Source organism: Peromyscus maniculatus, chromosome 13 (genome assembly GCF_049852395.1).
Source record: "Peromyscus maniculatus bairdii isolate BWxNUB_F1_BW_parent chromosome 13, HU_Pman_BW_mat_3.1, whole genome shotgun sequence".
In the NCBI taxonomy this organism is placed as follows: Eukaryota; Metazoa; Chordata; class Mammalia; order Rodentia; family Cricetidae; genus Peromyscus; species Peromyscus maniculatus.
The window spans coordinates 11,464,870-11,487,003 of NC_134864.1; the positions used below are offsets into that span (position 1 = coordinate 11,464,870).

The window sequence follows — 22,134 nt, forward strand, 5'->3', positions numbered from 1 at the left end:
GCGGGGCGCGGCGGAGGCAGGGGCGGGGAGGGGCGGGGCGGGGGCGGGGCGTGCACCTCCCCGGTCTCCGCCGTCAGCACCACGGAGAGCTCCTAGTCCGCGAGCCCAGGGCTGTCTGTGCACTTTCTCTGTTTCATCAGATAATCTTTCTCTCCGGAGCTCTTCTTAGGCTCTTTGTGCCGCACATCTAGGGCAGCAAGTGCCTTGCCATTTCTGACGGTTATTTTCGTCACTTTTGTCACTGGTCTTCATGCCTCAAGAGGCTTCTTTTTTTCCTCAGTATTTTTCCAAATAGATTTTAGAATGATTATATTGAACTTAATTTTTTTTCATTCCGATTTTGTTAGATTTAGTTTAACATAGAGAATGCAGGCATTTTACAGCATTTAGCTACTTAGAATTTAAGTATTCTTCCATGATGCATTCCAGGGGTTATCGTCTCCACCAGTAGCCCCCAGGATTATCCCTTTCATGCAATAGCACACACTCTCACAAACCAAGCATCTCAGGCATACCCTTGACTGAAGGTCTTTGTAAGCTGACTCAGGACTCTGGACACCCCACAGCCTGACTGTTCAGGATAGCCAAGACCACAGTGGATTTATGAGGAGCCTCCCCCACATGGCTTCTCTGGCTATGTATCACATGCCCCAGAGCAGGTTTCTGACAGAGGTGTCTGAGATTCTCACAGAATCCTCTGTTCCTGACGCAGCATAGAGAGCTGCTAAAGAGAAGGTCTTCTGCGTGGTTATCCCTGAAATCCCATACAGGGCCCTTCCAGAACCTGCTCCGAGGGGCCTTGAGGGAGACCCGTCGTGCATTTGCTAAGATGGCGTAGGAATGATAAGCCTGGCCTGGAGAGGGTGTGGTCTCTGGGAAGGACAGCCTGTAGAGCTATGAAGCTATCTGTAGCTGGGAGGTCTAGAGCAGATTCTGGAAGGGCGCTGTGTGTGTTTGTTGTGACTTGGGGCTCAAGTCTCCATCCAGGAGAGAACTGGCAGGTTCAAGGGCCTATATCCTGTGAGCCCCACTCACCCTTTGCTAATGCCTGGCTGATCTAGCTCCTGCTGTGTTGGGCCTCCGGGGCACAGCAGAGAAGCAGGCTTGACTTCAGGCCCATCCAGTACCAAGGGACTGAAAAGGCAGAGCATGGTCACAAGGATTCTGCAGCACTAGGAAGGTGGCCCATGTTCACCATCTCTCTGTCTTTGCACACAGCTCGGCCGCACCTCTGCAGCTCCGGGCCCTGCCGGAACGGGGGCACGTGCAAAGAGACAGGCAATGAGTACCACTGCACCTGCCCTTATCGCTTCACTGGGAGACACTGTGAGATTGGTGCGGCCCCAGGGCAGGGGTGGGTGGTGACGGACATGCTCTGAGCTAGGGCTGAGCCAGCCAGATTCTAGCTGGCCAAGCCCTGACCACCATGCACTTGCCTCTCAGGAACACCTTTGTGAAGGCCTTGTTTCTGGGATGGCGGGCACATGGAGAGGCTGGTGTCTATGACACATGACTCTGATGGTGTCTTCTGCTTCCAGGAAAGCCAGACTCCTGTGCCTCTGGCCCCTGTCACAATGGTGGCACTTGCTTTCACTACATTGGCAAATACAAGTGTGACTGTCCTCCGGGCTTCTCTGGGCGGCACTGCGAGATAGGTATGGTGGGGGCAGGCAGGGATGCTCTCCTGAGCACATGTGAAAACTGGATCAAGAGGCAGAGCTGGGCTGGCAGGCGTGAGAGGTGGGCTGAGTACAACACGGAGGACCTCAAGAGAAACACGGTGAAAGGGGTCTTCTGTGTTCTTGCAGCCCCCTCGCCCTGCTTCCGGAGCCCATGTCTGAATGGGGGTACCTGTGAGGATCTAGGAGCAGATTTCTTCTGCCACTGCCAGCCAGGGTATACAGGACACCGGTGTCAGGCAGGTGAGAGCCAGGTGGGTGGGCTGGCGGCATGGCATCTTTTCTGGATCCCCTAGGAGCTGGGCAGGGTAGGGATAGGGTCCTAGTTATTTTTCTGCTGCTGTAACAAAGCACCAAGACCAAGGCAACTTATAGAAGAGTTTACTGGGGGCTTACAGTTCCCAGGGTGCTATGACCATGACCGTCATGGTAGTGAGCAGGGCACCAGGCAGACATGGTGCTGGAGCAGTAGCTGAGAGCTCACATCCTGATATACAAGCGTGAGGCAGAAAGAGAAAGTTAACTGGGAATGGCATTGGCTTTTGAAACCTCAAAGCCTGCCTCCAGTGATACAAACTCCATAATCCTAATCCTAATCCTCCCCAAACAGTTCCACCAATTGGGGACCAAGTATTCAAATATATGAGTCATTGGGGGACATTCTCTTTCAAACCACTGTGGGAAAGGGAAAATCAGTGTTTGAGGTGCCACCCCCAGAAGCCAATGTAAGTGGAGTTTTCCCGTCCTGATCCTGTCCCCTCGAGCAGGTGGTGTAGAAGACAGGCCCCTCTGGTCACCTGGAAGGACAGATTAGACTAAGTGGGCGCCCTGACACTCAGGCACTGCTGGTGTTCTCTTGCAGAGGTGGACTGTGGTCGCCCTGAGGAGGTGAAGCATGCTACCCTGCGCTTCAATGGCACTCACATGGGCTCAGTGGCCCTGTACACATGTGACCGTGGCTTCAGTCTGAGCGCCCTCAACCATGTTCGGATCTGCCAGCCACAAGGTGTCTGGAGCCAGCCTCCCCAGTGCATTGGTGATTCTGTGGGCCCTCAGGGATGGGTGGGCAGGGCCAACATCTTTCTCTCACAGCCATAGGAAGTTGGGACAGAGCCTGCACACAAGCCCCTCCCCCGTATCCTCTCTGTAAATGGAGGCTATACATCCTGTGGCGACAGGGGTGATTGCTATCAGCTTTGTTCTGGGCTATGCCTATTTAGAGTGCCCTTGTCCTCGGAGCAACCAAGAATGGATCCAGCGTCTGCAGACCCACACTGCAGATAAAACAGCTGAGGCCAAGACTTAATCACAGTGCAGGGTCCTAAAGAAGCAGATCTCAGTTCAGGGCCCCACCCAGACCTGTGGAATCAAGCTGCATTTAAACAAAACCCTAGCCTCCGTTATGCATTGGAGGAGTGCTGTTCCAGACAGCATCCTCTCCAGGGTCCCAGCCATGGCTCTGTCCTGGAGACAGGGTCCTTCTGACCGAAACCCTAGAGCTGGGAAGCTCTTACCAAGGCTGCAAGTACATAGAATGGACTCTGTATATGCAGGTCCGCCATCAGGAACTGTGAGATCATAACACAGTTCTCACTAAACATACACAGGGATGGCACCTGCAACAATTGCCATTTCCCAAATGCCTGGAGAAGCCCATCCCACTGTGTGGGTCCACCAAAATGAAGAATTCTGAAGAGGACCGCCTGGCCTCGGTGAGGCATCTATCCTCTACTCCTGCCCTCCCAAGCCCGAGTTCCCGCATGGTGCTCAGGAGAGTGCCTCTCTGAGCTCCTCTTCTCCTCAACATGTTGCCAAGCACAGGGGAGGGGGCTCCAGCAAGGAAGAAAGCTCCTGGAAGCACAACCCCCAAAAGCAGTGATGGGTGTCCATATGGCAGCTACCACTGGAGACAGAAAGACAGAAGATGGCCAAACAGCACAAAAGGATATTCATCTACTATACACATTTTATGTTGCACCATTTATCGTGACAGTATGCAAAAGTTAATATGGCATTGGCCATGTACAAGGGGATCAGTAAGCCATGCTTTAAAGCAAGTAGAAAGAGGAGACTTTAAACCACAATAGTTGAAATAGTCAGCATGATTTATAAGTGGATATTGATGAAGAATAAGTCGGTGAGTTGGAAGGCTGTTGGGAGAGCTTCCCCACAAAGAAGAGGAACAGGCTGTGCACAAAAGAAAGTATAGAGCCTGGAGGGGAGCAGCAGCACCAAGCCTGAGACATAAGACTATCACAGGATAATAGCAAATCCTTGACTAGCCAGGGGAACAGCACGGTGAAGGACTCGGCGGCATCAGACTTCTCAACAACAAACGTCAGAGGGGAGAGAGCCAGTTCTTCCCAGATGCACTTGGGTGAGGATGCTGACAGTGTCCCTGGCTGAACCGTGACGGTAAACACCATGAGACCTGTAGGACCACACCTGCTAACCTGTCAGAGCTGAGGATCCAGAATTTCATGCATCCTTTCCTGTGTGAGAAAGGCTGCTAGCACTTTTATCTCGGGGCAGAGACCCACCATGAGCAGGGGGTGGTAGGGCAGGGGAAATAGGCCACAAAGCAGAGGAAATCCTGTAGGTCATGCACCGTGGAGCGATGGCAGAGACGCCGAAATCACAGAGCAAGTCCTCACACAGCCTCCGGTTCCCACCCACAGGACCTGCCGTGTGCATGTGAAACCAGGGGCAGGTGTGAAGGTTAGGCACCCCACTCTCCCACAAGGCTGAGATCTGAAATCCAGCAGGAGAGGCCTGCTCCAGCCCTCCAGAATTTAAAACCAGCCCCAGTCAGCCCCCAGCAACAGTGCCTGACCCAGGAACGCCAGCGGCAGGCAGGTCAATCAGACTGCAGGGCAGAGAACAGAGCTTTTCAGCCCAGGGAAGAACTATGCCACTTTGGTCTGTACTGTGTTTGTTTACACTGTGCCTGAGGACCAAGAAATTACAACAGATAATCTAGAAAAGAAATTATTGAAACAGATGTCCCAGATATTGGAACTTACAAGCAAGGACTTTTAAATGCCCCTATAAAAATATTCAAAAAAAGAAATTCCAAGTGAATGAGATAATAAAGAAATTAAGGACAAAATAGAGACTCTAAACTAAAAATGTAACATTTAAATAATTACCGGGATAGGCTGGATTAAATTGGATTTCCAACAGAATGAACAAAATAGGAAAAAAAATCACAGCATAACAAAATAAACTGCAAATCAGAGAGAAAGTATCATTTTAAGTGAACTATAAATTGTGAATAATTAATTTTTAAATGACAGAGACTATTTGTTGAGAATAGTATTGCCTTAATTCCAAACTAGATATTATAAATTTGAGACTATAGGCTAATATTCCTGAGGACATAGACAAAAAACTTTAATGAGGTATTACTAAATCAAACCTAGTATCACATGAAAGAATAATGCTGTCACAGCAGGTGGTGTTTATCCCAGGAGCACAGGCTGGCACAACATCTGAAAGTTAATCCATCTCCACAATATTAGGAAATGGGCAAAACCATGTGATTCTCGTTTGCCACGGAGAAATCACTTAGCAGAATTTAACTATTATAAAAATAACTCCTTGCTGGGCGGTGGTGGTGCATACCTTTAATCCCAGCACTCGGGAGGCAGAGGCAGGTGGATCTCTGTGAGTTTGAGGCCAGCCTGGGCTACAGGGTGAGTTCCAGGAAAGGCGCAAAGCTACACAGAAAAATTGTCTCGAAAAACCAAATAAATAAATAAAACAGCTCCTCCCCAACTAAAAACAGAATGTACTTTTCCTCAGTCAGATTAAGGGCATGCATGAACACTCTACAGCTAACAAAGGTTAACGGTAGAAGGCTGCCCAGCACTGGGAAAGGCTGCTCCGCCACTGCTTTCCCACGTTGCCCAGGGGGTCCTGGACGCTGCGAAGGTGAGACCCTGCAGCAGAAGGCATGGCCGTCAGAAAGGGAGGGAGTTGTGGAGATGTCAGCTGTGTGCACAGAAAACCCTAAGCGGATTCTACAAAAGAAGCTGCTGACGTAACCCATGGGTGAAAGAGATCACGGGAGATGAGGCAAAGGGCAGGACAACTCAGCTCCCACAGTCCCGCCGGGAACACTTGGGAAGGGCGGTAGAACGGTACTGTGCACCACAGCGCCAGAGCCAAAACTTCTGTATGGGTGAGAAGAATTATGTAAAAGCTAAAACTAAAACTGCCAAGAAAGCATATGGGAAAATATCCCTGACAGCTGGGTAGGCACTTGAAAAGTATGACATTTGTTTCCAGTCACTACAAACAGTGATGGATGCCAGGTGGACCAGAGACCTAAACGTTATTTTTTTATGGGAAATATAGGTACACATCTTTTTTTCTTGAGTGCAGAAAGATTCCTTAGGACACAAAAAAATACTATAAAAGAAATAGACAAACTTGGGTGTTTAAAAGGAACTTAAAACTTGAAGTAGTGAAATAAAAGCTAGATTGAGAAGGTGTGTATGTGTGAATATACATAGATCAGTAATTGTTCAGAGAGCGAGATGGTGTGTGTATAAATATACATAAATCAGTAAGTGTCCAGAGAGAGAACACTGATTCAAGACTACTTGGAGAAGATCAAGGAACCAATATGGAAAGAATAAGCCTAAGAGAAAAATAGACAAAACACACTTCCTGGAAAAAGAACTGTATGAGGCCAACAAATGTGAAAATGAACATTTTACTTCATAGTAATCAGGGAAATGCAAGTGTACAGATCCATCAGCTCGATGCATTTAGCTGGCCACATTTCAGAAGTTTGGAATCCTATTGGTGAGAACACGGACAACAGACTTTCTTATCACTCGGTAGAGGGACTATAAGTTGCCAAAAGTGCTTGGAAATGATTTGGCAATTTGCTTGTTCAGTTGACTACCAATGCAGGCTATGTCTCAACAATCCCACTCCCCAGTCAACCTAAGAAACTCACCTATCTACACCAGGATATCCGGAGAACCTCTACAGCAGCAGTTTTTGTAGTTACCAAAAGAAAAAAGAAAAAAATCTAGACTCAACACAAGTGCTCACCACATAAGAAAGGATGAAACGTGATATAAGCAGCTACGGAGCATTAAACAGCTGTCAAAGTGGCGAACCACAGGGACCCACAACAGTATGGAGGTCTCCTACTCATGAAATGTTAAGTGAGAAAGAATACCTATCGTGGCACCCTGTCAATAAAGTTCAGAAGCAACGAAAACAAAGCCATGTCTTCTTTAGGCAATTCAAAACATTTCAAGAATGAATTTTAGGGCAGGGAATGATGGCACGTGTCTTTAGTCTCAATACTCCAGAGTTAGGGGCAGAAGGATCCCTATGAGTTCAAGGTCAGCCTAATTTACAAAAAGAGTTACAGGCTAGCTATGGCTACATGGTGAAATCCTGTCTCCAAAAAGTAATTTAAAAAATAATTTTCAAGAGACAGAGTGATAGACATAGATGTTGGGTGTCATACACTCTGGCTTCTGGTTCTAGTATGGTCAGCCAACGCCATTTATTTAATCCTTTTTTAAAATAACTTTCAGACTCCTATATTTTATGTATATGAGTGTTTTGCCAGCATTTATGTATGTACACCATGTGTGTAACTGAGGAGGCAAAAAAGAGGGCATTGGATCCTCTGGAACTGGAGTTACAGAGCCACCATGTGGGTGCTGGGAATCAAACCTGGGTCCTCTGCTAGAGCAATAAATGTCCTTAAGCACTGAGACATCTCTCCAGCCCCCACCGTTTATTTACTTCTTAAGTGTGAAATTAGACTTTCCTCAAACTGAACATTCAGGAGCACAGCTTCCGGTTTAAAAGAAGCATATGGTGAACCTTTTAAAGCTGCAGACTGCCCCCCACAAACATACTAGTTTTACATGTGTGTGCTAGATACAGAACTAGCAAGGTCAGACATCAGGCGTTTCCTGCCAAACCTTGGTGGCTGTGGGTCCAGAGGAGTCTTCCGAGAGACTCTTCAGTGGTTCAGAAGCAGCCGCAGTCACTTTGTAGATAGGAGCCAGGCACGAGACCTCCACGGATAACCCTGATTTGGCCTCTGAGTATCGAGGAGTACTGCAAACTTGCTCAGAACCTCAGAGCTGCTTGACATCCATTTGCACATAGGTTAATACGGCCACCTTGCTTTGTTCTTGGGATCTCTCCTTAGAGGTTGATGAGTGCCAATCTCAGCCATGCCTCCACGGCGGCTCATGCCAGGACCTCACTGCCGGTTACCAGTGCCTCTGCAGCCCAGGGTACGAAGGAGTCCACTGTGAGCTAGGTGAGAGGTCTGCTCAAGGCACCGGGGCTCCCCGGGGCCACCTTGTTCCATCACTCCTTCCCTGGGACAGAGCTTTATCTAAATAACCATCCCATTCCCTGCTTGTTGTCTTAGGGCCATTCTGAGGGCCAGGATAGATTTTAAAAGCTCTCTGTCCCTGCCTGCCCTGGGGGACTGAGAGCTCATCTGAAAACCACTGGCCTAGCAATCAGACTGGGGCCTGGGGGGGGGGGCAGAGAAGATGGGCAGGTCACAACCCTTGACACCTGCAGAGAGCAGAGGCCTGACCAATACCTGACAGGGGTGAGACCCGCATCCCTTGTGCCTGTGTGAAGCCCTGAGCCCCGAAACAGAGACCGGCTTCTGGAAGGGAAAAGCCCAGGAGCGGTTTCCAGCTGTAATGCTAGAGAGCATTCAAGCCTGGAGTACAGAAGCAGTGACAGGGACGGCAGGGTGCTTTGCTGGGAATGGGCAGGATACCAACCAAGGAGGAACAAGTGTAGGCGACAGAAGGAAGACCGTGGTCCAGAGTCCAGACCCCAGGGATGGAGGCCTCGGGGAGCAGCTGGAATCCTGGGGACATGCAGGGAGCTCCAGTATGAGCCCGTCCTGTGCCCTGTCTCTGCAGAGACAGATGAGTGCCAACCGCAGCCCTGCAGAAACGGAGGCTCCTGTAAGGACCTGCCCAGGGCTTTCATCTGCCAGTGCCCTGAAGGTTTCAGTGGAGTCCACTGTGAAACAGGTAGGGCTCTTTCAGGTGGGTCCCACAGAACCAGGGCTGCAGGGAGATCAAAGGGAAGCCAGGAGCCATCCTCTTGCTGGACAAGCCACCCAGGGAAAGAAAACCCCCAAGGCTGTGGTGACCTGGAGGGAGGAAGGAAACTGGGCGGGGGGGTCCCTGAGAGCCCCTCCTACCCACAGGTGCGCCATACCCCTCTCCTGGCCATTGCTCCTTGCCTCCCCCTATCCCTTCTTCCCGCTGTCCTCTCCTCCCTCCCCCAGAGTCCCTCCCTGCAGCTCGGGCCAACCCTTTGGGTGTTCTCCAGAGGTGGACGCCTGTGCCTCCAGCCCCTGCCAGCACGGAGGCCGGTGTGAGGACGGTGGTGGGGCCTACCTGTGCGTGTGTCCAGAGGGCTTCTTTGGCTACCACTGCGAGACAGGTAGGATCTCAGGCCTACCTGCTCACCGAGGGCCCTTCCCTGGCCCTCTCATCTCCTTGGTAGCCAGCCCTATTTGCCGCCTTCACCTTCCTCCACTCCCAGGAACACATGCTCAGTCCATAGCTCCACATCCACCTTGACTGGCTCTGCTGTCCCTAGGCAGGCTGAGCCGGCAGCCCCAGAGCCCTGCACTCAGCGTCCTCTCTGTGGAGAACCCTTTCCGCTATTAGCATATGGCAGGTCCCTCAGCCAGGCCTTTCCTGGCGCTGGTAATGGTGGCCGTTCATCCCTGCTCATCATTGCTCCCAGCGCTAGAGTGCTCCTGGACAGCATTCTACTCACTCTCTAGAACAGTCTCTGTCTCAGCCTGAGACCAAGCCCCTCCTAAAGGGGAGCACCAACCTAGAGCCAAGCTTGGTTCTGGCCATGCGGCGCCTGGCAGGCAGGTAGCACTTCGCTATGCAAGGCAGAGAGAGACAGCAGATGTCATGATGCCACCCCACCCCTCCCTGACCCATGCCACCTAAGCAACAAGAGAGGCCTAGGTACAAGAACAGGGAAAACCCCAGTTCCCCTCCTCACTGCCGTTTCCCCCCTCAGTGAGTGACCCCTGCTTCTCGAGCCCCTGTGGGGGCCGCGGCTACTGCTTGGCCAGCAACGGGTCCCACAGCTGTACCTGCAAAGTGGGCTACACAGGCAAGGACTGCAGCAAAGGTGAGCGCCAGGAGCTCCGGGCAGGAGGATGGAGGAGCAAGGGGGCCGGAAGGTAGGCCGGGGGGCCCGGCGGGAAAGGTGGGCAGACAGCTGCTGACCTAGGTCCCCTTCTTGAGAGCGGGCAGGAGGTCCCAGCAGCCACACATGCGGAAATACAGACCTCCAAGGGCCATAGCAGCCCAAAGGAGAAGACTCCCCGCCAGCAAGGCCTTGGGCGACCAGGCCCCAGAACCAATCTAGGTGACGTGACTGGGAGCTTACTCTTTGGCGCTCAAAGTCTAACCCTCCACCTCCCTTGTGTTCGGTGACATCCCTGAAGAGCTCCTCCCACCAACAGCTCTCAGGGTAGAGAGGGTGGAGGAGAGCGGGGTCTCCATCTCCTGGAGCCCCCCCGAGGGCACCGCAGCCAGACAGGTGCTGGACGGCTATGCGGTCACCTACGCCTCCTCGGACGGATCCTTCCGGCGCACAGACTTCGTGGACCGGAGACGCTCCTCCCACCAGCTGCGGGCCCTGGCAGCCGGCCGTGCCTACAACATCTCCGTTTTCTCAGTCAAGCGAAACACCAACAACAAAAACGACATCAGCAGGCCTACAGCACTGCTCGCCCGCACCCGTGAGTTCCTGAAGGTGGCCTGGCCACTGCTGCCCAGGAGAGGAGCTCGTCCCTGCTCACAGCTCCGCAGACATCTCTGTGTCGGGGCTGCCCTTCCTGTGGGGAAGGGCACGGTAACCAGATGGGTAGATCAGAGAAGGGACTGGGAAGAAAGGAGCAGGCACTGGGCTGGGCAGTGAGGAGCAGGAGGTGTGGCATCCGCTGAGCATCCTGTTGCCCTGCAGGCCCCCGCCCTGTTGAAGACTTGGAGGTCACCAACGTTTCAGCCAATGCCATCTCAGTGCAGTGGGCTCTTCACAGGATCCAGCACGCTACGGTCAGCAGGGTCCGAGTGTCCATCCTCAACCCTGAGGCCTCGGTGGCCCAGTCCACTGAAGTGGACAGGAATGTGGACCGACTCACATTTGGGTAAGAGAAGATGCCCAGAGTGTTCCTTGTGTATCGGCACACTTGCCCTCCTTCACCTGAGTGGGGCCGGGGCCTGGGTGAGCCAGCCTCACTGGGGATGTGTGTGTGTGTGTGTGTGTGTGTGTGTGTGTGTGTGTGTGTGTGTGTGTGTGTGTGTGTGTGTGTGTGCCTTGCCTAGCCTACAAAGAGCAGTACCCTGGCAGTATTGCAAGGACCCCATAAAGTGTAAGAAAGCCCTAAAATCCACGCCTGGAGGCGTGTCCTTCTCAGAATTGCCAAAACTACTTTTTTTTTCTTTATTTTTCAGATTGACTTATTTAATTTTATGAGTGGTCTGCTCTCATGGGTGTCTGTGAACCTTGTGTATGTCTAGTGCCACAGAGGTCAGGATGTGTCAGGTCTCCTGGAACTGGAGTTAGGGACGGTTGTGAGTCACCATGTGGGTGCTGGGATTGAACCCTGGCCTTCTGCAAAAAAACAGCAATGTTCTTAATGACTGAGCCACCTCTCCAGCCCCCTCAAGACCACTTTCCAAAGCTTCTTGTTCCTTCTTGCAAACTAGCCAGCCCGCTGTGCTGAAGACAGACTGCCTTTGTATTCGGCCTCCCAGTTCTTTCCAGTTTCTGCACAGACCTCCTGTCTCTTCGGTCCATTTGTTTATACACTGCTCTCTCGTTTTGCTGCACGTCTCTCTTTCGATCTTGGCCTGAGCACCAAGGTTGCCGCTTCGGTCTCTGTCTAGTAGATCCATAACACGTCTTCTTGGGCAGCTCCTGACTGCTTCTCTTCCCCTTTGAATGCGCAGTACTTCCATTGCCTCTTTGTGATTTTGTGTTTTATTAAAATCGGGTGTTTGAACCAGAGGATGCAGAACTCTAGGACTGATTCTCCTCTTGCATTTTGTTTTGGTTTTAATTTTTTTGTCTTGTCATACGCTATCTCTGAGAAGGTCAGCCCAGGTCACTGGACCCTCGCTGCATAGTCACTGTCCCATTTTCTCTGGATATGTAGCTGGTGTTGGAATGCCCTCTTCCTTAATGCCTGGCTCCCCAAACAGGAAGCAAAGAAAACTGAAGTTGGCAGAGGGGCACTGGCTTTGGAATTCTCTGGATGTTACATCATCACTGGGTGGGACAGGACTAGCAACAGTGGAGGGGAACAACTTACCTCCATCCCTCTGTGGTCAGAAGCAGCGAGTGGGGACCCCTAACACTCGGAGTAAGGCTTCTTTTTACCATTCCTGCATCCTGGCAGGTTGCTCTAAAACCCAGACCATGGCAAGGACCTTACATGGGTCAATACAGAGACTTTTCCAAGTCATCCCAGTTCTAGACTTCATACCTGAACATGTGTCCTCTGACCACACTGTGGCTATTTCCACACCCTTCTCTCTTCTCACTAGCTAGTGGAGAAACTTCCCAATCCTGGAGCACTACAGTTCAAGGACTGACCACTGGTCTGCCCCTCATGGAGGTGGCCTGAACCACTAGCAGCAAAATAACCCTACTCCCGGTCATACAGTGTTAGCCACAGACCTCTAGAAGGTCCTCTCCTCCTTGCCCCTTCTGGCAGGGACCTGCTGCCAGGAAGAAGATACGTTGTGCGGCTAACCACCCTCAGTGGGCCTGGAGGGGCTGAACACCCTACTGAGAGCCTGGCCTCAGCACCACTGAACGTGTGGACCCGTAAGTAGACAGGCAGCTTCTGCCTCCAGTCCTCTCTCTCAGGTGGCACCCTCTAGACCTAGGGCCTCCCTCCTGACAGCCTGTCCTTTCCAGAGTGTCCTTATACGATAAACCCAGCCCTGACCTCCCTGAGATCTCTTCATAGAGGGAGAAGTCCTCTGCCAGAGACTGCCCCCAGCACCTGAGTACACCGAGACATTCCTCAGTATGCCCGCCATGGAATACATGGAGTCCAAAGAGCAGGCTGGGATGAGGACACTCAGGGCTTTGGGGCCATGTGATCAGCCTACTCTAGCTACACTTCTTGACATTACACATGCTCTTCCCATGGTATGGAGTGTAAGAAGGGAGTCTGTGAGAAGTGGGAGTTTGTGAAGCAAGGATGATGAGTGGAGACGACTCTCTACGCCTCCCAGACTCAGGACTGTGGCCCTTAGACACTTGAGGAGGCATGTTGGAGGTGTGACCTAACCTCTGCATACAAGTTTCCCACACCCACCTGGGATGACAGTGTCAACAGTAACCCAGGCTGGTTTCAGATGCACCTGATCCCTCTCAACTCTTAGGTGATGTTTCACCAGATGCCCTTTGACCTGATTTTCACTTCCTCCTTCTGTCCATTCCTCATTCAGGGCCTCTACCTCCAGCAAACCTGACTGCCTCTCGAGTCACAGCCACCTCTGCCCACGTGGTCTGGGACACCCCCAGTCCTGGTATCTCACTGGAGGCTTATGTCATCAATGTGACCACCAGTCAGAGCACCAAGAGCCGCTACATCCCCAACGGGAAGCTAGTGTCCTACACAGTGCGTGACCTGCTGCCAGGTCGGCGGTACCAGCTCTCGGTTACAGCTGTGCAGAGCACAGAGCAGGGCCAGCTGCACAGTGAGCCTGCCCACCTCTACATCATCACTTGTGAGTGCCAGGAGAGGTTGGGGCTGGTAGTTGTTCAAATCCACAGCTGCTGCCGCCTGTTCTTGGGGTATGGTATCCTTGCTTAGAAGAGGTATTGGAATTTCCTCGGGGGCCTGCCCTGAGGAGATTTCTCCCAGAGTCCTAGGGAAGACACTACTAACGGCAGGGGTAATCTGAAGGAATTAATCAAATACACTGAGCTCTACAATCGCTTACTTTATTCCTCTGAGACAAGATTCTATCCACACAGCTTCAATTCTTTCCTTTTCTCCTGTCCTTTCATAACTCTAAGTTCTTTTCCATCTCTGTCCTCATCTTCATCTTCTTTCTTCTTCATCCTCATTCCTTCTCATTCCTCTTCCCGTGATCTGGTCTCAATACCCCTACAATCTGCAAACTGTGCCCTGCTGCCTTCTGGTCCGGCGGGGTGACTCTGCTCAGAGATAGGAACCCTGCCTCATAGCTACATTGCACCTGGTGTACAAAAAACCCTTTTGTTCTGGGTCAATTGCTCTGGAATGCCATTTGGGCTGTGGGAGAAAGGAGGGTGGAGCTTCATTTGCACAAGAAACCAAGCTATGCACCTGGGAGAGAGACAGGCTGTGTCTCCACAAGGGTGTTTACCTTGACTCAGGGACCTCAGGTGCCTAGCGGATGGCCTGACCATCTAGTCTATCTATCCTTGTCCTTGGGTGCTTGCTAAAGGGGATATTTCAGATGGCAGATACCCAATTCAAATGCTAAAAAGGGAGCAGGAAACCTGGAGGCAGAAGACCTTATCCAAGTACTTTAAATGTCTATGCCCAAGAAATGATCCATCCACACTGTTATAAGTTCTTGGGGAAATTATGAGAGCACACATGAGGTTCATAGCAGGAAACAGCTGATATATTAAAAGCCAAATAACATCAAATACTCCTTGAGATTTGGCTTTTCCTCTGGAAGGATTCCTTCATTCTTCCAGGTAAAGCTTTACCATGTTCAGCTGAATTCTTACTACATTCCTGCGGCTTGCTGCAAAGAGGCGGCATAGACAACAGGCACGGGCCATCCCTGGGAGTAGAGACACGGGCATAAGGAAGGAGGCTTTTACCCATGGGTAAGGAAGGACAGTTGACAGCACTAGCAATCTGGAAATATGTATTTGTCAAGCCTCATCCTACACTGTTTCACCCATTTAATCCCAGGCAGGCTTAGCAGCAAATGCAAGACCTCATTCTGAAAGAGCTACCAAGCAGGCAGAAAGGAAGAGGCCCAGGCCTGACCCAAAGGGAGCATGAGATATGAGAACATGAGATATGGCCAGGGACTACAAGTGGCTCGGGAGGACAGGAAGGAACACCTGACAGAGAGGGGCACAAGCAAAAAGCTGGGGTGTGGAAGTTCAGGTGGTCATATTAAGGACCTTAGTCTGTTCCCCAGGGTGACAGGGCACCCTCCTGGAACCCACAAGTGTCCCACGTACCCTTTATTCCATTCTCAAACCTCACATGGGGTGTGTGGAAAGTCTCAGCAGTCCTGAACACAGTGAGAAGACAAGCAGAGGGTACACAGGGACAGACAGCGGGTCTAAGAGCAGGGCCAGTGGCTCTCTCTTCAGGAGAGTGGGGCTCCAGCGCCAGCCTTCCGAGGTCCCTCCTCCTTCCTCTTCCCAGCCCGTGAGGCTGCTTTGTGAACACAACAGTGAATATGGTGCTTCTGTGCTATGCTAATTCTCAGTTGCAGCCCCACTGGTCTACCAGCTGGGCTCTAGGCACACCTGCCATGTAGAAAGACAGGCCAGGTCTCCCCGTGAGCCTGTCCTTGCAACCAAATCAGAGTCAGGAAGGGCCAGATAGAGAAGGAAGTCACCTAGCTTGAAGGACACTCTACGGTAACAAGGCCCGGTTGTAGGTCTGGCTGAAGCTGCCCATCAGGAAAGCTGCTGACCCACAAGGCTGTGATCCACAGCCTGGCATCTGCTTAGCAGATGAGGACTCTGCCGGGGAGGGTGACGGAGCGCTGGCCTTCCGGGCCAGTGTATCTGTTGCAACATAAATGCATGGCCTCTGCTTGGGAAGAGTATAACAGGTGACACAGGTTTCTCGGGCAACATGGACCCCTTCCTCCCCTTGCCTAAGCAGGGCTGGATGTGAGCCACCACTTCCCTGAAGTACAGGCAGAGACAGGAACACCAGGCAACCTAGTTGGTGGTTACTTCTTCTTTTTTTTTTTTTTTTTTTTTTGGTTTTTTCGAGACAGGGTTTCTCTGTGTAGCTTTGCGCCTTTCCTGGAACTCACTTGGTAGCCCAGGCTGGCCTCGAACTCACAGAGATCCGCCTGGCTCTGCCTCCCGAGTGCTGGGATTAAAGGCGTGCGCCACCACCGCCCGGCTACTTCTTCCTTTTTTGCAGCCTCCAGGGATGGCGCTGACAGACGTTGGCACCAGGGAGGACACCACCTTCGGATGCTCAGAAATAGACCGGTCCCTGTGCGCCTGCCGGAGCTGCGCCTGCTCAATGACCACAGTGCCCCTGAAACACCAACTCAGCCCCCCAGGTACACACACTAGCCCCCTGCCCTGGGTTCCTAGGCTGTGCCCAACCCTTGACCCTCCTACCCTGTCTGCAGGTTCTCAGAGCTTGTAGATGGAAGAGGAAGAGTGAGTGCCAGGTTTGGTGGCTTGCCCAGCAAATCAGTCACTGTGAGATCACGTGAGTGTTGCAGACTTCCTGGCACCGACTTGGAAGTCAACCCGAGTGGTCTCACTGCCCTTGCCCCTGGCATAAAAAATGTTGAGGCCCTTAAAAGCTGGGTTTAAAAGATTGCACTAGCCGGTGAGTCCTGGCTCCTCCAGCAATCTCAATCCTGACCGTGTGTGAGGCTTTAGACTTCCAGGGTAGCAGGAAGGGTGCCTGCCATCCACAATGGGAAGGCTCAGCAGGTAAGGGGCACTCCAGGAGGCTGCCCGTGAGAGGCCAGGCACCTAACCTCACTCTGTGGAAACTGAAAATGTTCAAGGGGAGAGTGCAGAGGGCATGAGTAGGGAGTTGGGGGGCGGTGGGAAGCAGAGGAATGGTAACAAAAGGGTGCCCCCAAGCCTCCTGTGAGAGAGGGAATGCGTGCTGGTGGGCGGGGCTGAGATGTGGAGGCGGGAACATCAGACTTGCAGCTGGGGCCAAGAGCCCAGACTGCTGCAAATGCACACACACACACACACACACACACACACACACACACACACACACACACACACACACACACGCCCAGGGAGCAGGGCCTAGGGAATGGACAGGAGAACCTGACCCTGGGAGGCAGAGAGTGCCCCACACCTCAGCTGTACAATGAGGCCCCTTAGGAAGCAGCTCCAGGAAAGTAGAACACGCGTCTTTCAGAGGGGCGGTGGGAGTGAGGCCCAGCCTCCACGGGTGGGATCCACGGGTGGGCCGGCAGGGAGGGGCCAAGGCATGAAGCAAGGGCCATGTGGTTACCCTCAGCTTCTCCTAGAACCCACCACTCTGGTGCCGCTCAAGAACACCGAGGAGGCCCCTGAGCAGGTCAGCCTGGCCCTGCAGCTACCCAAGAACAGCAGCAAGGACACAGAAAGTAAGTCGTCGTCGTCGTCGTCGTGTGGAGGGGTGGGAGCTGGCTACCCTTCACAGCTGCCGTAGTGAGGACACCACAGTAGGAAGTTAGGAAGGAGGTACAGGCTGGGCCCAAGGGGCAGCTGGGCACCCCATCTAGGACACAGTCCCCTGCTTCATGAGTGAGAGGAGCCAGAGAACAAGGCCAACCCAGGATCTGTCTTAGAAAGACTAGCCCATCCTGCCTCTTTCAGTAATCACTCACACTTTGCTCCTCACCCACCCTGGGGATCCACTTCAGGGCCCCCAGCCGCACCTCATAGAGGAGGTACTGAGTCGGCGAGGTGAATAGTGAAGAGTGCCCGCTGAGCAAGCCCTGCCTTGAGGATGCCCTCCCAAGTTTGGCATCCTGTCGGGCTACTCAGCCTGAACCGTTCTGGTCAGCTGGTTGTCCCCACATAGATAGCGTCGGGTCTATTTCCAGCACCTCTGGGCAAGTATCGGGCAGCACAAGCTGATGCCTGCTCCTTCAGCTGTCAGCCCCTTGCTCTGTTCTCCTTCTAATCCCTCTAGAGATTGTGGATTAGAGTTTTTTAGGGCCCAGAGCTCCTTTCTCCTTCCGAGTCACATCAGGGACTTAGATTGTGTTCACCTAGCCCCAGAGAAGACCCAAGTACTTATGGGAGTGTAACTCAAGGTAATATCACCTGAAAACTCTGCCCTCCAAGGACACCTGTCCACGGTAAGGGCACTTACAGTATCAGAGGGTACATTTGCAAACAGAGGGCCCACTGATCCCTGAATTCAATATTCTCCCCAACCTGGGGGTACCTGTACCCGCTGTTGACCCCATGCACACTGGGAGGATGGATGGGGTCATGCTGTAGCATCGAGGTACTCCTTATCATAGTTGGTTCCGAGTGCAGACACACTGCTGCTGTGTGAGTGGACAAAAGAGACTCACTGGGTAATTAATGTGTTACATCAGCTCCTTCAAGCCCTAGGTGTCCCTTCATAAAGCCCAAAACAGGGAAGGTGTGGGTTCAGTCTCCTGGGTTCCATCACAACAGAAATCCCAGGTGGCTGCAGAACAGGCCCCAAGGCCACTGTCACCCTACGGTGGGGTAAATTTCAGTGATAGCGCAAGAAAAGGGATCCCTAATGGCCTCAGGTACAAAATTAATCATGGTCTTTGGTTCATGTCACACTCATGCCGTCTGTCTCCGTCAGTTTGGTTGCCCTTGATAATTCTGGAGCCCAGGTCATGCTAGAATCTGGCAGGAAGTTTTGTCTTGCGGGTTCCACCCCCTGGACTCGCCTTGCAGCCCACCTCCACCCTGCACTCTGTGTCTGTGAGTCCTTAGTCTTGGAGTGGATGGCAGGAGGGGTAATTTTATCACACATTACAACAGAGACGGTTCTCCGCAAGACATACACTTGATCCCAGCTCTCAGTCCCCTGAACTGCCAATCAAGTGTCCACACACTGAATGAGGCCGTTCTGGGCTGTGTCTTTTGTTTCAGCATTTTCCCTTCTGTGAGCCTATTCATTCAGTTCAATGTCAGTGGCCGTAGTGTGAATTACACACGGCAGGACCAGTCCTCCCCGTTGACTTCTAAGGAGTCTCGATTGCTCTTTCAATTGTCCTTAGTTCTCTACATGGTGGCTTTGTCTAGTTCCAAAGGGTACTTGCTCAAACCAAGCTTCAAAGGCCATGTGTGCCTCTAAAAATCTTAGTAGCCCTCACATGTAAAGGAAACTGCAGCTGGGTATAATATGCCAGGTTTGAGGATCCCTTCTCCAGTGTCATCTGGTGTCCAGAATTGTTCTTGTTTCCTTGAAGGTCATCTGATCCTTTTCTCTGGAGGAGCTGGACTTTTATTTCTCACATAAAAGAGCACCCCCAAAAGGCCCCCAGGAATCCCTAAAGCACAGTTAATGCCCACAAAGGGTGTTTCCTCACTAAGCAACTTTCCAGGTCAGGGAAGAACCTTCAGATCTGAGGAAGAATCTATGTAGAGGAGGCAGGTTCCCACACTATCATGGGGTGGATGACTTCAGGGGCAGGAGTGGAAGGGCAGGCGCTAACCCTCAGCATTATCCGTTTTCCCCTAACTCCTCATCCCAGCAGGGTTTCTAGACTGTTCTGATTTATCCCCCTATACCAGTAGTCTGGCTTCCACCAGAAGGACAGGCAGGTACCGTCCCCAAACAACAGCAGGCCAGGACAAGACTTGAATGATCTGCTGTATAATTCATCCATGGGGAACAAAAGCACAGTGCCCCGCCACAGGGTGCAACCACACCCATTCACCACCTGATTCAAAAAAGGCATGTGCATGTGCGCGCGTGTGCGTGTGTGCGTGTGTGTTTATGATTTGCATGTGTGTTTATGTGTGTGTATGTGGTTTGTGTGTGTGTTTGTGTATATGTATGTATGTGTTTGTGTGTGCATGTGGTTTGTGTGTGTATGTTTGTGTGTTTGTGAGTGCATGTGTGTGTTTATGTGTGTCTGTGGTTTGTATGTATGTATGTGGTTGTGGTTTATGTGTGTGTATATGTGTGTTTGTGTGGTTTGTATGTGTGTATGTGTGTGTTTGTGGTGTGTGTGTGTGTGTGTGTGCGTGTGTGTGTAGTGGTGTTGGCTATACAGTATCAGGCTATAGTGGGTAGCTCCTATTAATCTTTCTAAGTCTCTATCAACTGCAGATTCAGCCCACAAATGACATGTGTCAACCATGGTCTCCACAGTCCTGGCTGACCCATGCATGGAGGGTGGGGTTGATGTGTCAAAACATGCTATAAGTCAAGTGTGACACTGCTTAAGGACAGACATGTAAATGTATGGGCCAGAATGAAGAGTCTAGAAATAAACCCACATGTCTATCATAAACAGATTCTGACAAGGGGAGCAAGCTACCACATGAGCAAAAGACAGTCTTCTCAACGAGCAGTGACGGAACGCGGGATGTCCACACACAAAGGATAAAGCTGACTGCTGCCTCACACATAAACCTCACACCCACACTAACACAGGAGAGCCCCAAGTGTTCAGAGCTAAAACCACTGAAGGAAACATAAGACCTTAGGTTTGGAAGAGGGTTTTTAGATACGCCACCAAAAGTATGAGCAACAAAAGAAGGGAAAAAAACGGTTAATGGGGTTTCATGAAAATTCAGAACTTCTGAATTCAAAGGACACATTAAGAAACCCAAGGAAGCCGGGCAGCAGTGGCGCACACCTTTAATTCCCAGCACTCAGGAGGCAAACCAAAAAACCGAAATAGAAACCCAAGGAATGGGAATAAATATTTCAAACCATATAACTTATATCTAAATTTGCAAAGAATTCTTTTAAATGAAAAGGCAAATAACTCAACTTAAAAACAGGCAAAAGATCTGAACAGATATTTCTCCAAGGAAGATACACAACTCACCAACAAGCAAGTGAAAAGAATCCTTGACACTACCGTTTATCAGGGAACAGAAAACCAAAACCACATTGAGATGCTACCTCATACCCACAAGGATGGCTTGGAATTTTTTAAAAAGTCAGATAATAATAAGCAATGCTGAGATGTGGAGAAATCAGCCCTGAGGCCACTGCTGGGAATATAAAGCTGCTTGGGGTGGGGACAGACCAGTAATTCCTCAAAGTAAAACAAGAGTTACCATGTGACCCTGAAATTCTACTATTAGGGGCATAGCCAAGAAAAATTAAAGCATGTGTCAATGCAAGTCTTATATATGATTATTCATGGAATCTTCACTAGTTTTTGGTTGTTTGTTTGGTTGGTTTTTTCAAGACAGAATTTCTCTGGGTAGCTTTGGAGCCTATCCTGGAACTCAATCTGTAGCCCAGGCTGGCCTTGAACTCACAGAGATCCGCTTGGCTTTGCCTCCCGAGTGCTGGGATTAAAGGCATGAGCCACCACCGCCCAGCTTGAATCTTCATTAGTAATCACCAAGAGAAAAATAGCCAAGCCTGCCAACTGATAATAGACTGTGACATGTCTACCCAATAATGTCATTCAATCCTAAACATTCAATCCTAATCCATAAAACTCTGTTACATGGAGGAACTTGAAATGGTATAACACATGAAAGAATCCAGGCACAACAGGCCATGTGTAAGAAGATTCCTTTTCATGAAGGTCTAGAATACGGCTATCTGTGGTGATGGGAAGTACTTGGTGGCTCCTCGGGACAGAGATGGAGATATAGGGAAGCCAGCTAAAGAGTATGAGTTTGTTTTTGTTTTTTTTTTTTTTTTTTGTTTTTTTGTTTTTTTGTTTTTTTGTTTTTTTTTGAGACAGGGTTTCTCTGTGTAGCTTTGCACCTTTCCTGGAGCTCACTTGGTAGCCCGGGCTGGCCTCGAACTCACAGAGATCCGCCTGGCTCTGCCTCCCGAGTGCTGGGATTAAAGGCGTGCGCCACCATCGCCCGGCTGTTGTTTTTTTTTTTTTTTTTTTTAATATATAAGTGATTAAAGTAGGGCTGGAGAGGTGGCTCAGCGGTTAAGAGCACCTGATGTTCTTCCAGAGGTCCTTAGTTCAATTCCCAGCGACCACATGGTGGCTCACAACCATCTAAAGTGGGATCTGATTTCTCTTCTGGCATAAAGTTGTACATGTAGACAGAGCACTCACATACATAAATAAATAAATCTTAGAGAAAAAAACCTCAGTAAAAGAAAAAAGAAAAACAAACAAACAATAAGTAATTAAGGTATTCAAAAATTGATTCTGGGGGGCTGCTGGGATAATCTCAGTGGGTAAAGTCACTTGCTGCCCAGCTTAAGTTCTGTCTCCAGAACACACGTGGTGGGGAGAGCTGACTCACACAAGTCCACTGACCTCCACATATGTGCATGGCATAGGTGTTCACACACATAGACGCATAAAATAAGCAAGAAGTAGATGTGACTTTTTAAAAATTGACTCTGGGGGCTGGGGAGATGGCTCAGTGGTTGAGAGCACTGGCTGCTCTTACAAAGGACTCAGTTTAGGTTCCCAGCACCCACCCAGCAGTTAATAACCATCTCATCTGTCCCAGGATATCCAGTGACCTCTTCTGATCTCTGCAGGCA

General features: G+C 50.8%; 1 protein-coding gene across 2 annotated transcripts in view; it reads left to right on the top strand.

Moving 5' to 3' along the window:
- Sned1 (sushi, nidogen and EGF like domains 1) overlaps nt 1-22,134 on the top strand; it is a 68,061-nt gene that overhangs the window by 33,291 nt on the left and 12,636 nt on the right. Inside the window, exons 13-27 of one of the 2 annotated variants that reach the window (XM_006989597.4) lie at nt 1,219-1,335; nt 1,539-1,655; nt 1,809-1,922; nt 2,542-2,715; nt 7,873-7,986; nt 8,615-8,728; nt 9,033-9,146; nt 9,747-9,860; nt 10,180-10,476; nt 10,701-10,884; nt 12,457-12,569; nt 13,202-13,483; nt 15,877-16,021; nt 16,094-16,176; nt 16,970-17,068. In XM_006989597.4, the coding sequence (XP_006989659.2) occupies nt 1,219-1,335; nt 1,539-1,655; nt 1,809-1,922; nt 2,542-2,715; nt 7,873-7,986; nt 8,615-8,728; nt 9,033-9,146; nt 9,747-9,860; nt 10,180-10,476; nt 10,701-10,884; nt 12,457-12,569; nt 13,202-13,483; nt 15,877-16,021; nt 16,094-16,176; nt 16,970-17,068 (2,181 nt within the window). The remainder of the gene's footprint in view (nt 1-1,218; nt 1,336-1,538; nt 1,656-1,808; nt 1,923-2,541; nt 2,716-7,872; nt 7,987-8,614; nt 8,729-9,032; nt 9,147-9,746; nt 9,861-10,179; nt 10,477-10,700; nt 10,885-12,456; nt 12,570-13,201; nt 13,484-15,876; nt 16,022-16,093; nt 16,177-16,969; nt 17,069-22,134) is intronic. The other variant, XM_042259885.2, reaches the window with a different exon arrangement.